Here is a 14,339-nt window from a genome sequence, read left to right as displayed (position 1 = left end):
GAAAGATTTTGAATAGTTGTTGTGTGACTGTTAGGACACAGGTAAACCCCTCTGCTAATTTAAATCAACCACACAGAAAAGATGCATTATGTTCTGTAATCTGTTAAAATTCGAGAGGCAAAGAACTATCCCAAAAGTCACTATTTAAAGTAAAAATTAACTTTATTTTTTAAAAGGTTCATAGCTCCGTGAAAGTGGAGTCGCAAGTATAGGATAGTGAAGAAGGCATTTGATATGCTTTCCTTTAATGGTCAGATTATTGAGTAGGAGTTGGGAGGTCATGTTGCGGCTGTACAGGACATTGGTTAGGCCACTGTTGGAATATTGCATGCAGTTCTGGTCTCCTTCCTATCGGATAGATGTTGTGAAACTTGCAAGGGTTCAGAAAAGATTTACAAGGATGTTGCCAGGGTTGGAGGATTTGAGCTATAGGGAGAGGTTGAGCAGGCTGAGGCTATTTTCCTTGGAGCGTCAGAGGTTGAGGGGTGACCTTATAGAGGTTTACAAAATTATGAGGGGCATGGATAGGATAAATAGGCAAAGTCTTTTCCCTGGGTCGGGGAGTCCCGAACTAGAGGGCATAGGCTTAGGGTGAGAGGGGAAAGATATAAAAGAGACTTAAGGGGCAACGTTTTCACACAGAAGTTGATACATTTATGGAATGAACTGCCAGAGGATATGGTGGAAGCTGGTACAATTGCAATATTTAAAAGGCATTTGGATGGGTATATGAATAGGAAGAGTTTGGAGGGATATGGGCCGGGTGCTGGCAGGTGGGACTAGATTGGGTTGGGATATTTGGTTGGACCGAAGGGTCTGTTTCCATGCTGTACATCTGACTCTAATATTAACTAACAACTATTTGCAGCTCCTTTCTCTTAAACCTATCTTTTACCTCCCCCTCTACAATAATAGTCCGATTAAAAAACCCTGACGAAGACTATTTTACAAAAAACTTTTTATTTCAAGACTAGGCAGCTTTCAGTTCTCTGTATTCCTGTCTTCTTTTTTCTTCTTCTTGAGGATTCTGCTTCCCAGATCTTTGATAGGTAAAGGTATCTTTCAGAGAGCAGATCTTTCTGCAAAAAATCTTGTTGGTGCTGATTGCTCTTTGCCACAGTAGCAAACTGTTCAAAATGTTTGATATTTATTTATACCCAACCATCAGATCATTTCATTAGTTTGATGTCATCCACAATAGTAAGATTCAAATTCAATTGGACTTTTGTATCTGGGCATATAAACTGGCTGAATTTTGAATTTGTTTTTGTATCCTGGCAACATACAACCAGATATGTGTTTCAACCCAAATGTTACATTTTCGAATTTTCAGCACACTTTGTGCTTGCCAGAAATGTCAGCACTTTAAAGGTACAGTACACCCACAACTTCATAACACTTCCCCCTTAAGAAAAAGTGAATCATCACAATGAAAAGGTGGCTTCATTTCTTTTCTATTATTTAAACACATTACCATAACATAACTTTAATCTAAGTTCACTATAACTTCTTTGTGTGTGTGTGTGTATGTATTATATATATAAAAAACATGCATCTGAGATTACATTTTTACGATCTGCAACATGTACGATTTTTAAATTAAAATCTAACATAAGACTCCAACAAAATAGTCTCCTATTCTTGTCTTTAAAGTGTTCTAAGGATGTCAGAGGATTGTGATCTGTGTACACAACCGTCTCTAATACATTGTTCGTGATGTTCACATTAAAATGTTGTAAGGCCAGTACCAAACTCAATAGTTCTTTTTTGATCATGGAGGATTTCCTCTGGTGGATGTTGAGTTTCTTCGAAAAGTAACTAACTGGCAGTTCAATCCTATCATCATCTTCCTGTAGCAGTACAGCTCCAACTTCTGTGTCACGAGCATCAATGACAACTATTATGAAGATGTGGGTGTACCGTACCTTTAAGAAAATTAGACGCTAGCAGAACTACCTGACAGCACCAAGTGTTCTGAAAAAGATACAATGTAACCTTTTGGTCCAGCAGCTAGCGTAATTGGTTGCCTGGAGACAAAAAAAACACATTCAAATTAGGCCGATCAGTTTAAATTATACTCCAAAAAATAGTAAACTCCAGTCAAGTTTGAATTTAGTATATTGCCAGTATTAAAAGCCAATGACACAACCTAATGCTTTGGGGGTATAAGACCGGGAAAAATTAAACAGTTGGTGGAGAACTGCCAAGCCGCCAATACGTGCAGACCGCTCGCAGAATAGCTCTCTTAAAGGTATCTTTATCGATCTGTGACCTGTGAAACATAATCCCTAAGAAGAAGAAAAGAAGACAGAGGAAGATACAAAGAGAAGATTCGACTGCTGACTGGTATTGAAATTCGAAATTTTTGGTAAATCTTAATCGGGAGTTTTATCCGATTAGTATTGTGAAAGGGGAAAGTAAAAGATAGGTTAGAGAAAGGAGTGTAAATAGTTGTTAGTTAATTATTCTCTGTTATACTTTCAGAAATAAAGTTGTTTATTTTTACATTAAATAGTGACCTTTGGCCCCTCGAATTTTCACAGATTACTGCACAGAGTACTGGGGCCAGTCTGGAGCTGATAGAACACTATACACAAGGTTATTTACATTTGTTTACAGAGTTGCACGTAAAGCATTCACCTCCTAACCCAGAAGGAAAAGCCAGTAAAACTAGTGAATGGGGAGATCCAAGATGGCGGCGACCCAGTAAGTCTGAGCCTGCAGCGCTTTGCCTAAGACTCAGGCAAAATGGGGCGCCCACCTTCACCATGCCTTTTAAATCATTCAGGATAGCTTTTGCTCAGCATACTTAGTTATTTCTTTTCTGTGTTGCTGGTTTAAATTAAGCAGGGAGTTTTACTCATGTCGTTACACAACTTTAAAAGGTATAGCTAAAACTGGTGCAGTGGTTAAAGTTGCTTTCGTATGGTCAAATTCCTCCTGGCATTGTTCTGTCCACCGAAACTGTGTTCTTCAGCAAATCAATTAACTGCCACTACACTGCTGAGGTTTGGAACAAACTTCGATAGAATCCGCTGAGTGCTAAGAATCGAAGTACCTCTTTCTTTGAGGTTGGTCATGGAAATTCCTTGATGGCCTTCGTCTTTGCATTCTGTGAGGTCAACCTTCCATGATCAATGTTATGTTGCAAGAACATCAACTCTGCTTTTGTGAATTTAGTTTATCATCAGTTTTGCTTCTCATAGTCGTTCAAAGAGTTCCACCAATTGTACCATGTGACCTTTCCAGGACTTACTAAAGATCACTACATCGTCCAAATAGACTGCACAGTTTGTTAACCCCGCCACAACTCTGTTCGTGAGTCTTTGGAATGTGTCAGGTGCATTCTTCATTCCAAAGGGCCTCACTTTAAATTGATATAGCTCATTTGGGGGTTACAAACGCAGAAATTTATTTTGTTGTCTCTGATAAAGGTACCACACAATAAGTCCAACTTGGTGATGTAACTGGCGTGTCCAACTTTCTCAATACAAACCTCCAATCTCAGAATTGGATATGTGTCCTATTTTGTAACGGTGTTGACCTTACGATAATCCATGCTGAATTGTTGCGTCCCATCTGATTTGGGAACTAAGATGATCAGCGAACTCCACTTGCTGTGGCTCGGTTCAATGATATCCTCGTCGAGCATGGCCTCCACCTCCTCCTGGACCTGTCTGGTTTTGAAAGGATTAAGCCAGTAGGGGTGTTGTTTTACTGGAGCAGCATTCCCTCCATCCACTTCATGTATTAGTCTTACCGGCTGATCCTTACATATGTCCTTATACTGCAGTAACAAATCTTTCAACTGCATTCTATGCTCCTGAGACATGTTTACTAAAATATCCCACTTCTCAAGGACTTTTTCATTTTTTAATCTATTATGAGGCACATCAAAATCCACACCATCTGGATTTGATTCCTCACTCTGCGGGGCAGTAACTAATGCCTGTTTCTCCAGTATAATACGGTTTCAGCATGTTCACAAGACATACCCGATACTATTTTTTTCCTATCTGGAATCTCTACTAGATAGTTCACCTGACTCAACTGTTTCTCAATTTGATAGGCACTGCTAAACCTGGCTTTGAAGCGACCTTCTTACTAACACGTCATCCCCTCATGAAAACATCTAAGTCTCAGAGCTTTTACCTGCCATCTGCATCGTTCTATGCTGTGGCCTCTTTAGGTGCTGTTTAGCTAACTCGCCTACTCGATTTAATCTCTCCCTGACCTCCCAATACATAATCTAAGTGTGAGATCTCCGACTTTGGTCCTGTCAACCTTTCTTTAATTAATTTTAAAGGGACTCTCACTTCATGCCCAAGTATTAATTCGAAGAGAGTGGACTGAGTAGATTTGTTTGGGAAATCTCTAATGGCAAACAATACAAAGGGGATACCTTTATCCCAATCATTTGGATAATCCTGACTATATGCTCTCAACATGGTCTTCAAGGTCTGATGCCACCTTTCTAAAGTTCCCTGGGATTCAGGACGATACGCACTGGATTTAAAGTGCTGTATGCCTAAGCTATCCACAACCACCTCAAACAGCCTAGCAGTAAAATTTGGTTTTTGGTCCAACTGAATCTCTCTGGGTAGACCATACCGTTTGAAGAAATCTACTAACTCCTCTCCCATCCTTTTTGCCTTGATACTCAGTAATGGAATTGCCTCCAGAAATCTGGTAAATACATCCATTATGGTTAACAAGTACTGATTCCCACTTTTCGTTCTTGGGAGAGGACCTACACGATCAATTATAACCTGTGTGAAAGGTTCTTCAAATGCGGGAATTGGCAACAAAGGCGTTGGTTTTATTACCGCCTGTAGCTTACCTACCATTTGGCATGTATGACATTTACGGCAAATGTTAACCACATCCTAGTGCATTTCAGACCAATAAAAATGTTTTTGTACTTTAGCCTGAGTCTTTCGTACCCTTAGGTGACCTCCTACAGGTAGTTAATGTGCTACCCGTAACACCTCCTGTCTATATGCTACCAGCTACACAATCTGGTGCACTTTGGCCCATTTCCTCTCTGCACTGACCTGCCATGGTCTCCATTTCCATCTTAGGATTCTAACTTTCAGATAATAACACTCAGGAATATTCTCTGCTTCCTTTTCGGAGTATGCATCTTCATATATATCTTTTATTGTGTTGTCTTGCTGTTTTAAGTCCCTTAACCTTTCAGGACTAAATGCTTCTGTCTGACCCTCTGCCTGTTCAGGATTTTCCTGCACCATTGCATCAAACAGAGTGCCTGCTAACTGAACCTCAACTCCTTCATCTCTCTCTTTAGTTTTTCCTTTGTGCTGTGACTTTTGATAGTGGGATCTGGTTACTACACAGTCTGGGAAAATACCAGGATATTTCTGTTTAACTCCTCAGTTTCTTGATCATCCTTGGGCTTCTCCACAACAAGGGGTGTCACTCCCACCTTGGATCCTGCCAAATCATTCCCAGGAACAAACTGAATTCCTGGAACTGACACTGTCAATCACTCCCACCAGAACTTCCCCAGTCTTAAGTTGGCACTCCAACCTGATCTTACATTGGGGAATGCTAAGTTTCTGTTTATTTATCCTACAAATTATCACACTCTTGGGTAACAGATCAGAAAGAGTGCATATTCACTCATCTCTTCCTATCAGCGACTGATTAGATCGTGTATCTGTCAAAATTATAACTAGTTGTCTTTTTCTCCCTGTTCTTTCTGAGTAAACTTTATACACAGAGGCAAATTCATTATAAAGATCAGGTACTGATTCCATACCCAGCCCCTGCCTAGGCTGTGTACTGTCCTGCAGTTCCTCAGCTCTTCTTGGCGTTTCCTTTACTACCTTCACTATTTCCCCTGGCTTAGCTTATTTTACCACATCTTTTCCCCAGTACCTTTCTTTAATGACCAGCACTGTGACTTTGTGTGTCCCACTTTACCAAAGTGGCAAGGCCTGAGGCCTGTCGCTCCTTTCCACCCTTTCAGCTTCTATTTTAACCTGTGGTAAACTCTTACCGGTGTTCTCTACTCTTGTGTTTTGTAGTGTAAGATCTCTCCCCTTCTCCGAACTTCTTTCCTTCGCAAGATGATTCTGGCCAGAAGCTTATCATATGCAACAACATGTATTCATCTGCTAATTCTGCTGCTCTTCTCACTTCCTGAACTTTCTGTTCCTCCATATGAATTCTTACCATTTCTGGAAGTGCGTTTTTAAACACCTCCAGCAGAATAATCTCCCTTAGAGTCTCATAGGTCCTATCTATCTTTAAAGCACGCACCTATCTAATCAAAATGACTGTTTAATTCTTTTGAACTCAACATAAGTATGACCTGGTTCCTCCTTTATGTTTCTGAACAGCTGTCTATATGTTTCTGGTACCAATTCCGAAGCACTTAAAATAGCCTGTTTGACTATTTCATAATCTCTTGACCCCCTCATCTGACAGCAAGGCTAATGCCTCACTGGCTCTGCCTACCAGTTTAGTCTGAACTAGTATTACTTATAAATCCTTGGACCACTCCATTTGACTAGCCAATTTTTCAAATGATATAAAGAAGGCTTCATCTTTCTCATCAAAATATGTCAGAGCTTTGACATATTTATATATTTGACTAACTTCTCTTTTAATCTCCATCCTGTTAACTTGACTTTGCTGATTAAGTCGCAACTTCTCAAGTTCAAATTCTCTCTCTCTCTTTTTCTCTCCCTTTCTTTATCTTCTAACTCCATTTTCCTCAATTGTAATTTAATTTTTTCTACCTCTACTGCACTTGTCTGTTTCTTTGATACACCTAAGTATTTGAGTAATTCTCTTAGAATGTCAGCTTTACTTTTGTCCTTGGTTAAACCCAAATCTAACTTCTTTGCTAATTCTAAAAATATGGCTTCTTTCTTTCCTTCTAAACTTTCTTGAAAATTTTGAGAATCATCTTCAAATCCCAGAACTTCTTTAGCATTTTTAAGAGCCATTTCTCTCGCTTTCCATTTACTCAACCACAAGTCAGCAAAATTAAACAAATTGTCTCACCTATGTTTTATTCAAAGATCTAAGACACTCATCTGCAAGTGTTTAAATCTACTCTGCTTTTTCATACTCCAAATCTATTCAAATCTGTCTAAACCTGTTCAAATCATGAATCTGAGATCCAAACTTTTCAAATCCTGGACGAGCCCCCAAACTTTTAGGACACGGGGTAAACCCCTCTGCTAATTTAAACCAGCGACACTGAAAAGGTTCACCTGGTGCTGTAATCTTAAAATTCGAGAGGCAAAGAGCTATCCCAAAAGTCACTATTTAAAGTAAAAATTAACAACTTTATTCTTTAAGTCTAACAGAGAATATTAATTATTTGCAGCTCCTTTCTCTTAAACCTATCTTTTACCTCCCTGTCTACAATACTAGTCCGATTAAAAAAAATCCCAACTAAGACTTTTGGGAAAAAAAGCTTCTTATTTCAAAACCAGGCAGCTTTTGTTTCTTTTCTGTATTCCTGTAGTCATTTCTTCTTCTTGAGGATTCTGCATCCCAGGTCTTTGATAAATAAAGGTACCTTTCAGAGAGCAGATCATTCTGCAAGCAGTCTTGTTGGTGCTGGCAGCTCTTTGCCGCTGTGGCTAACTGTTTAAATGTTTGATATTTATGCCCCGAAACATCAGATCATTTAATTGGTTTGATGTCATCCAAAATAGTAAGATTCAAATTTGATTGGACTTTTGTATCTGGGGCATCATTTAAACTGGTCGAATTTTGAATTTGTTTTTGTATCCTGGCAAGACAGAACCAGATATGTGTTTCAACCTAAATGTTACATTTTCAAATTTTCAGCACACTTTGTGCTAGCCAAAAATTTCAGCTCCCTTAAAGTTGCAGAGCACCCTCAACTTCAAAACATGACCTAATCTTGAAGGAACGATTCCAAAATTGAATACAGTTGTGGTTTATTTGTTAGTTATTAATTTCAAGAAGAGTCCAACACTAATTGGATACATAGTAGGAAAACAACTATAGACAGATATCGAATACCTATCCTTCAGTTAACAGTGGCTCAAACTGGTGAAAGCGCATTGATCTGCAAAATTGACTTTGTTTCTCTTCATAGATGCTACCTGACCTGAGTATTTCTGGCATTTACAGGTTTGATATACAACTTCTAATAAAAGTAGAATTTTAGTTTTGTCCCAACCTGAGAGCCTGGATCTAGCTTAGTCAGTGGCTTTGAATGTGAAGCTTGAAGCTTCACTAATCAGCAGCAGCATTGAGTAATCCATTCATTTTTTTTTTCATTTTATTAAAAGAAACTGACTTATTTTAATACAGAACAAAATTTGAGGATTGTTGTGCTTAAGCAAGTTGTTTATGGCTTTCTTTAGCTGTTAAGAAATAAACTTTGCTAGATAGGAGATATTCTTCCATTTTGTTGGCTTCACACATGGTTTTAATGTGAGTTGTAGTGGTCGGCCTGTCCGATCAGCAGCAAAAGAAAAAAAATGTCTTGTAACTGGCTGCTGATCAGAGCAACTCCAACTGATGTGTTTTGCATTTGATCTGTTCATGAAGTTTTGGCATAGATCCTGATAGAAAGGAAAGAATGTCAAGTTTCGAGCCATGAAACAAACTAAACTATTGGAAAAAATATGCTGCAGGAGATCAGTAAAATTACTATTCTTGTCATTGAAAAATCTAATTAAAATATGTTGTGCGGTATGAAAATCCTTGGCTTAAAAAAAATGTTAACCAAGTTTTGCATTTGTTAATGGGATTTTTCAGGTAATCATAAACCAAGGCTATTTGCTTGACAGATAGGAATTTTCCAATTACCAGTGGGCATGCACTGCAGAACCACCCAATTATGTTGTTCATTTTTTTCCTTCAAACTAAGCAATCTGGAACTGGCAGCTACTACAGATCAAACCACTCATAGTTTCTTCATTGTGTTCTCTCCTTATTTTCCTTCCATCAGATCAGTGTGTATAATTAACATTGCAATTTAATACATGCTTCTGTTAAAAGAAAACATTAAATAAACTCTTAAAATTGTTTAATGGTGGAAATTCTTGCAAGTGGTTTTCCTACATAGGTCTGAGTTTGAAATTTCACAGAGGAGGCAGAAATCCAGAAAGAGATTTTCCTCTATTCAGTGTTTTGCCTAGATTCAACCACTAAATAAAAAAACGCTGAAACTTATGGTATTCCAGGTAAAGTTTTCTTGATGCTGTAAAGTAATGTTTGCTTCAGAACAATAAGTGGTTATTGGCTTTGAAATCAGGAGCAAAAGGATGATACTGGCATTTCTAACGCTGATAGCAGCCTATACCTTTGACTTTTTTTTTAATGCAGGACCGCTTATAGCAATTAGAAGTCCATTTCAGTATGCTGTTCTCCACAGTGGATCTGGAACATGTAACATTCATGTTGCAAAGCAGCATACCTTTAAGCAATCAGATTGAAGAACACTTATTTGAGACTGGCTAAATCAGGCATTGTAAATTAAGAGTATGTAATGCAGTGTAAAATGATGTACAGATGCAAAATAGCAAGATTGAGCAACACAAAGGTTTAAACATTTTTACATTTTAAACAGTTAATCTGATAAAGTTTCCCAGTTCTAAATGTTTAGAGCCAGAGAGATCTTTGCTACCAGTTTAAATTTATTGCATCATTAAAATGCTCGACTCTAACATATTTGGTGGGTACCCTTCATATATGTATATTTTAATGCTGAGTCTATGGGTGTATTGGTATAATGAAGCTTATGGAGCAGTAGGGCAACTTTGACAGCAACTTCTTAACTGTACTTGTACAGCAAGTCTTGCTGCTCATAATATTCTGAATGCCAATATTCATTGAGATGCTTAAATGATTGAACTGCAATTCCATTGTTCAAAGATCTAATTTCTAGAAAAGGAAATAGTGAATACAGGTTAAAAAAAAAAATTATGGTCATGTAGGTATCCCAGCAAAACCAGGAAGATTTGGAGAAGTGTAGAAGGTTTGGATTCTGCATCTGTAAAGATTATGAGGCTGAGCACCCTTATTCTAGAGAATGAAGATGTTACCTTCTAACTCTGAATGATTAAAAGTCCAAGGTTGAAGTTCTGATCTGCACTGGGTGTCGTGAAGGTAGCACTTGGATGTTAATTTTCGGATAGAGTAGAAAATTCACCATAACTCCTGCTCTTGATAATTTTGTGTTCCTGTTTAAATAGTGCACAATCCCAGTTTAATAGTGCTTGTGTGAAGACAGAATCTGACTAGATTGTGATATCTTTGGGAGTAGAAGAGCCCATTGTCATTCACTATCTGGGCACAATGGAAATTGGAGGGCTGTTAGTGAAAGCATAAGCATAATGGAGAAAGAGATCATGCCTGTAGGGGAGGGGCCTACTTGGATTTGTCCTCTTGATAAGTTTGTTTATTTTGGAATTTTGATTATGCCCATGACTGAACTCTAGCCATAATTAGAGAACTGATTGTTGGAATATTAAACCCATTCTTGAATTTTGATTTTTTTTTGTAAATTTGCAGCTCTTGTTGTTCTTGAATCCTTAATGACAATAATGATTGAAATTTGTTTTCCACATGCTAGGCGCAGTCACTATATGACTTTCTGTGGTTATAAATTTCACACTTTCACAGAGATCCCTGTTGACTGCACAGTAGCTATAATTCTTACACAACCCCAACATATTTCAGTCTGACACCACCTGGTAACTTAGCATTCCTTGGCAGAATCCTAATGAACCTAATCTAAACCATACCTCTATCACATGGAATTCATTGTCATAAGATGAAGATATTAATGCTGACTCCAATGTTCATTATCCGAAGCAGTGACTGTACCAGTGGGATATTGTCGATTTGTAAAGTTCAGAGGAACATCTCAAATATCCTGACTGGAAAATTCAAGGGACATTTATTTGACTCTTAATTTACATCAATACATATAACTCTTGATAGGTGCCAATTTCAAGGTTTCTTCTGAACCTTGCTTCGAAAGTATGACTTTTAAAAAAAAAATTGATCAGACTAAGGACCAAGGCTTCATTACTGATTCAGTAGTAGGTGGGTAAGAATGTTCGAAGCTAGTATTTTGCAATGACAAGGTTATACTTTAGCTGCTGTTTTTAGTTTTCGTGCTTCTTTCAAACACACTTGTATATACGACCTTCGTGTAAAACAAAACTCAGCTCTGTGTGTCAATGTTTGTGCAGTGAATTCTAACTGACTGTAAAACCCTTTACTTGCCTTGGCGTTAGGTACTGGGCGGATGAAGTCGTTGGATAAATAGTGTAATGCAGAGAGGGAACTCAGAGTGGCGCTCCAACTCTATCTTAATCCTTTTAATATATCGGAATTCTGTTCTCATAGCCAGTTGTAAAATTCTACACAGCTATTGTATAAATAGTAACTCCTAAGGAAAGGGAGTTGAGGGGGAACTCTCGACTGATTGCAACTACTGAGCCGGATGCCTCTAGTTTTAAAGACAAATATAGGAAATGTTGTACGAGATTGCTTCCGCTTGAACCAATCGAGCGCAAAAGAATGAATTAGTAGCACGATAACGACCTCTGACTCGACCAAGTAAAGATCAATATTACAGAAATCAAACTTCCTTAAAGCCAGCTTTGTGCCATATGAGGTAATGTAGCACATGAAGGGAATTTGGTTCAGAGATCAAAAGAAATATTGTATCTGGTTTCAAAGGGCTTATTAAATCCATGCTCTGTATCTGACTGGTGTGCCAGAAAATATTCTAATGACCCAGCACCTGGGGGTTAAAAAAAAATTACATCAGATGAGTATTCGAGTTGGTGAAAAAGTGAATCATGTATACTCATTTGTGCTTTTGATTATATTTTATTATGTGGTCTATTTCAGGTTAAAGTTAAATCAGAAGACAGTGCAGCATGGAACATATTACGCGATGACTTCATGATGGGAGCTACAATGAAAGACTGGGATAAAGAGAGTGATGAAGAAGCGAATGGTGATGCTGCAGAGAAAAGTGATTCAGCCCGATGAACCCTGCTCTCATCCTTACTACTTGGCACAAACCAAACTAGAGTAATGCTCATTCTGTGAATGCAATAGATGTTGTATATGGGAACGAGTTGCCTCTTTAATAAAGCGTTGTTTGTTTTCCAAAGATTTTTTTAAAAAATGTAATCTTATTACAAATCCATATATTCCACTGAATTTTGGGTACAGGTCCCTTCAGAAGGAAAGGTCGAAAATCTGGAATTTTCGCAGAAGAATTAATTTTGGTTAAAGTAATATCAAATTAATAAAGATGCGTTGACCCAGAGTCCTGTTTGTTATGTTTCATTGTATCCTAGACAGAAACCGCACTTCACAGAGCCTAGCGACCATTAACCGCTCACCTGCAACGAGCGATAATTAAGTTATGGAGGGAAATGGGGTTAGAAATAGAGGGATCGCTGGAATCCAGAGTAATGAGAGAAAAGGCCAGTGAGGCTTGTTGATGGAGGAAATAGGACACCTGCAATAACTCATTCCCCGTTCAGTCTTCAGCTGTTGGATAGTGAGCATCCACCTGTGTAGATACTCAGTTTTTACACTCCGGCATTAGCACGGCCTTAGTGCTGCATCCAAATATTGACAGTTGGATACTATGATCTACTTCAAGACTTTATCAGCACTACAATGAATTCGTTACTTTTGCTGCGAGAGAGATGTGTAAAAATGCTTCAAAAAACATTTGTCCCTTTCTTGCTCTCTTGGCAGCAAGTGGTGATTTAGAAGCACTAATATGTTCCGTTAAATGCTGGGAACCCCAGGGCGATGCTGCCGATCCTCAGCTGCTGGCGGGAGGTTGCTGGAGGAACTGGCATTTACTTTGTGTGACCTGTGCGCTTTACTTCACTGCACGTTTCGGTCGGAGAATTCCAGCGGTGCTGCCGAGTCTGAATCACTTCATTTTCCCCTACGACGTGGAAATATTTGTCCAACTGTCTGTTGGTTTAGAAACCGGGCTACCCGTCCAACTGTCTATTCTAATTTTCTGAGTCACTTAGGTAGACTGTTTCTCAAGTGGCTACAATTGCCTGTCATGAAGCTATTCCGAAGAAAGACAGCTAAAGTGGCGTCCCCTGGGCCCTAGTGCTACTTCTATTCCTTTTATTTTGATCATTGCTTCACCAAGTCCCGTGTTTTCCGAGGCGAGTTTGTGCTTTGTGTTAGTTTTCAGAGCAAATATCAGTTACAAGAAGTCAAATAAGTTTGGAATGAGACAACAGAGCAATTGGGTTGCCTGTTCCTTTTAATGTTAAAATGCTTACGAAGTATCTGCAAGAAATGTGCATAACTTCACACAATAACACTTGGAGTGTGTAATATGTCCCTGAATGGAAAAGTTACAGGATGGTGAGAGAAGAGCCAGGTCTTCCTGACAGTCTTCATCTCTCAGCATGACTCACTTGGCTTGAAGCAGAAGTTCATCTTCAGTGGGTTTGTGTGGAAATCTCTCTGATCCCGTGCCCGTGCTTTGGAAACTCACAACAAAAAAAAGGGCGCGTATTTTCCTGAGTGATGGCGCTTGAGGCTACTGAAAAATCAGACCGGGTTCGGGGTCAGCACGGACTCTTAACAGCACGCATGTTTAAGGTGATAAGCACGAACTGCTTTCTTTAACCCCCAATCCCCATCTCCTGTGTAATTTCTGACAATCCATTGTTCCTACAAAATGAAAATCGCTGGTCGGGTTTTCCAAAGTGGGCAACTCGGCGGGGGATCGGGAAGGGTGCAAACATCTATCGATGCTACAGAGGGACAAGCTTTTAGACAAACGTGTCAGTAACAACACACACATACCCTTCCCCCAATATGTGGCTGTCGCGTTTACTGTGGAGGGTTAAACAACTGTGCAATCTTACCTCACAGAAAAATATTCCGATCTATCTGTTGTGAATGACCGGGAAGGAGGAGAAGGGGATGGAATTGTATCAAATCCCCCCGGAAGGACAGTCGACATTAACTCTATAGATAATTTAATGTACAATGTTACTACAGTGTGCTTCAGCCGAGTCATTCAACACTGGCTTTGGTGGGTTAGTCTCTCTCTCTCTCCCCAGGAAAGCTGGCTTTGGACAATCCAAGTGTGACTCCGATGGCCAGGAACGGAGTGGGGTGTTGAGTGAGTGAGTGTGTTTGTGTGTGCGGGGGGGAGACGTAGCGCTAGGAAGCCCCGCGAACCAAAATCAGGAAAATCTTCCATCGGCCGGAGCCCCACGTCACTCCATGGAGGCAACACGTGGTAAAGTGAGACATTATAAAGGTCTCCCTGTGCAGCCTGATGTTATCTGCTGGCAAGT

General features: G+C 39.2%; 1 protein-coding gene across 2 annotated transcripts in view; it reads left to right on the top strand.

The window, feature by feature from the left end:
* Positions 1–12,313, top strand: part of rrp15 (ribosomal RNA processing 15 homolog) — a 36,914-nt gene extending 24,601 nt beyond the window's left edge. For both annotated transcript variants that reach the window (XM_043695792.2, XM_087991316.1), the window contains exon 5: positions 11,887–12,313. In XM_043695792.2, coding sequence (XP_043551727.1) covers positions 11,887–12,030 — 144 coding nt within the window. In that variant the 3' untranslated portion in view covers positions 12,031–12,313. The remainder of the gene's footprint in view (positions 1–11,886) is intronic.
* Positions 12,314–14,339: the final 2,026 nt, after the last annotated feature.

Source organism: Chiloscyllium plagiosum, unplaced genomic scaffold (assembly GCF_037043375.1).
Source record: "Chiloscyllium plagiosum isolate Xiang-an unplaced genomic scaffold, Cpla_swu_hap1 HiC_scaffold_10, whole genome shotgun sequence".
NCBI lineage: Eukaryota > Metazoa > Chordata > Chondrichthyes > Orectolobiformes > Hemiscylliidae > Chiloscyllium > Chiloscyllium plagiosum.
This window is presented reverse-complemented; position numbering and strand designations above follow the sequence as displayed.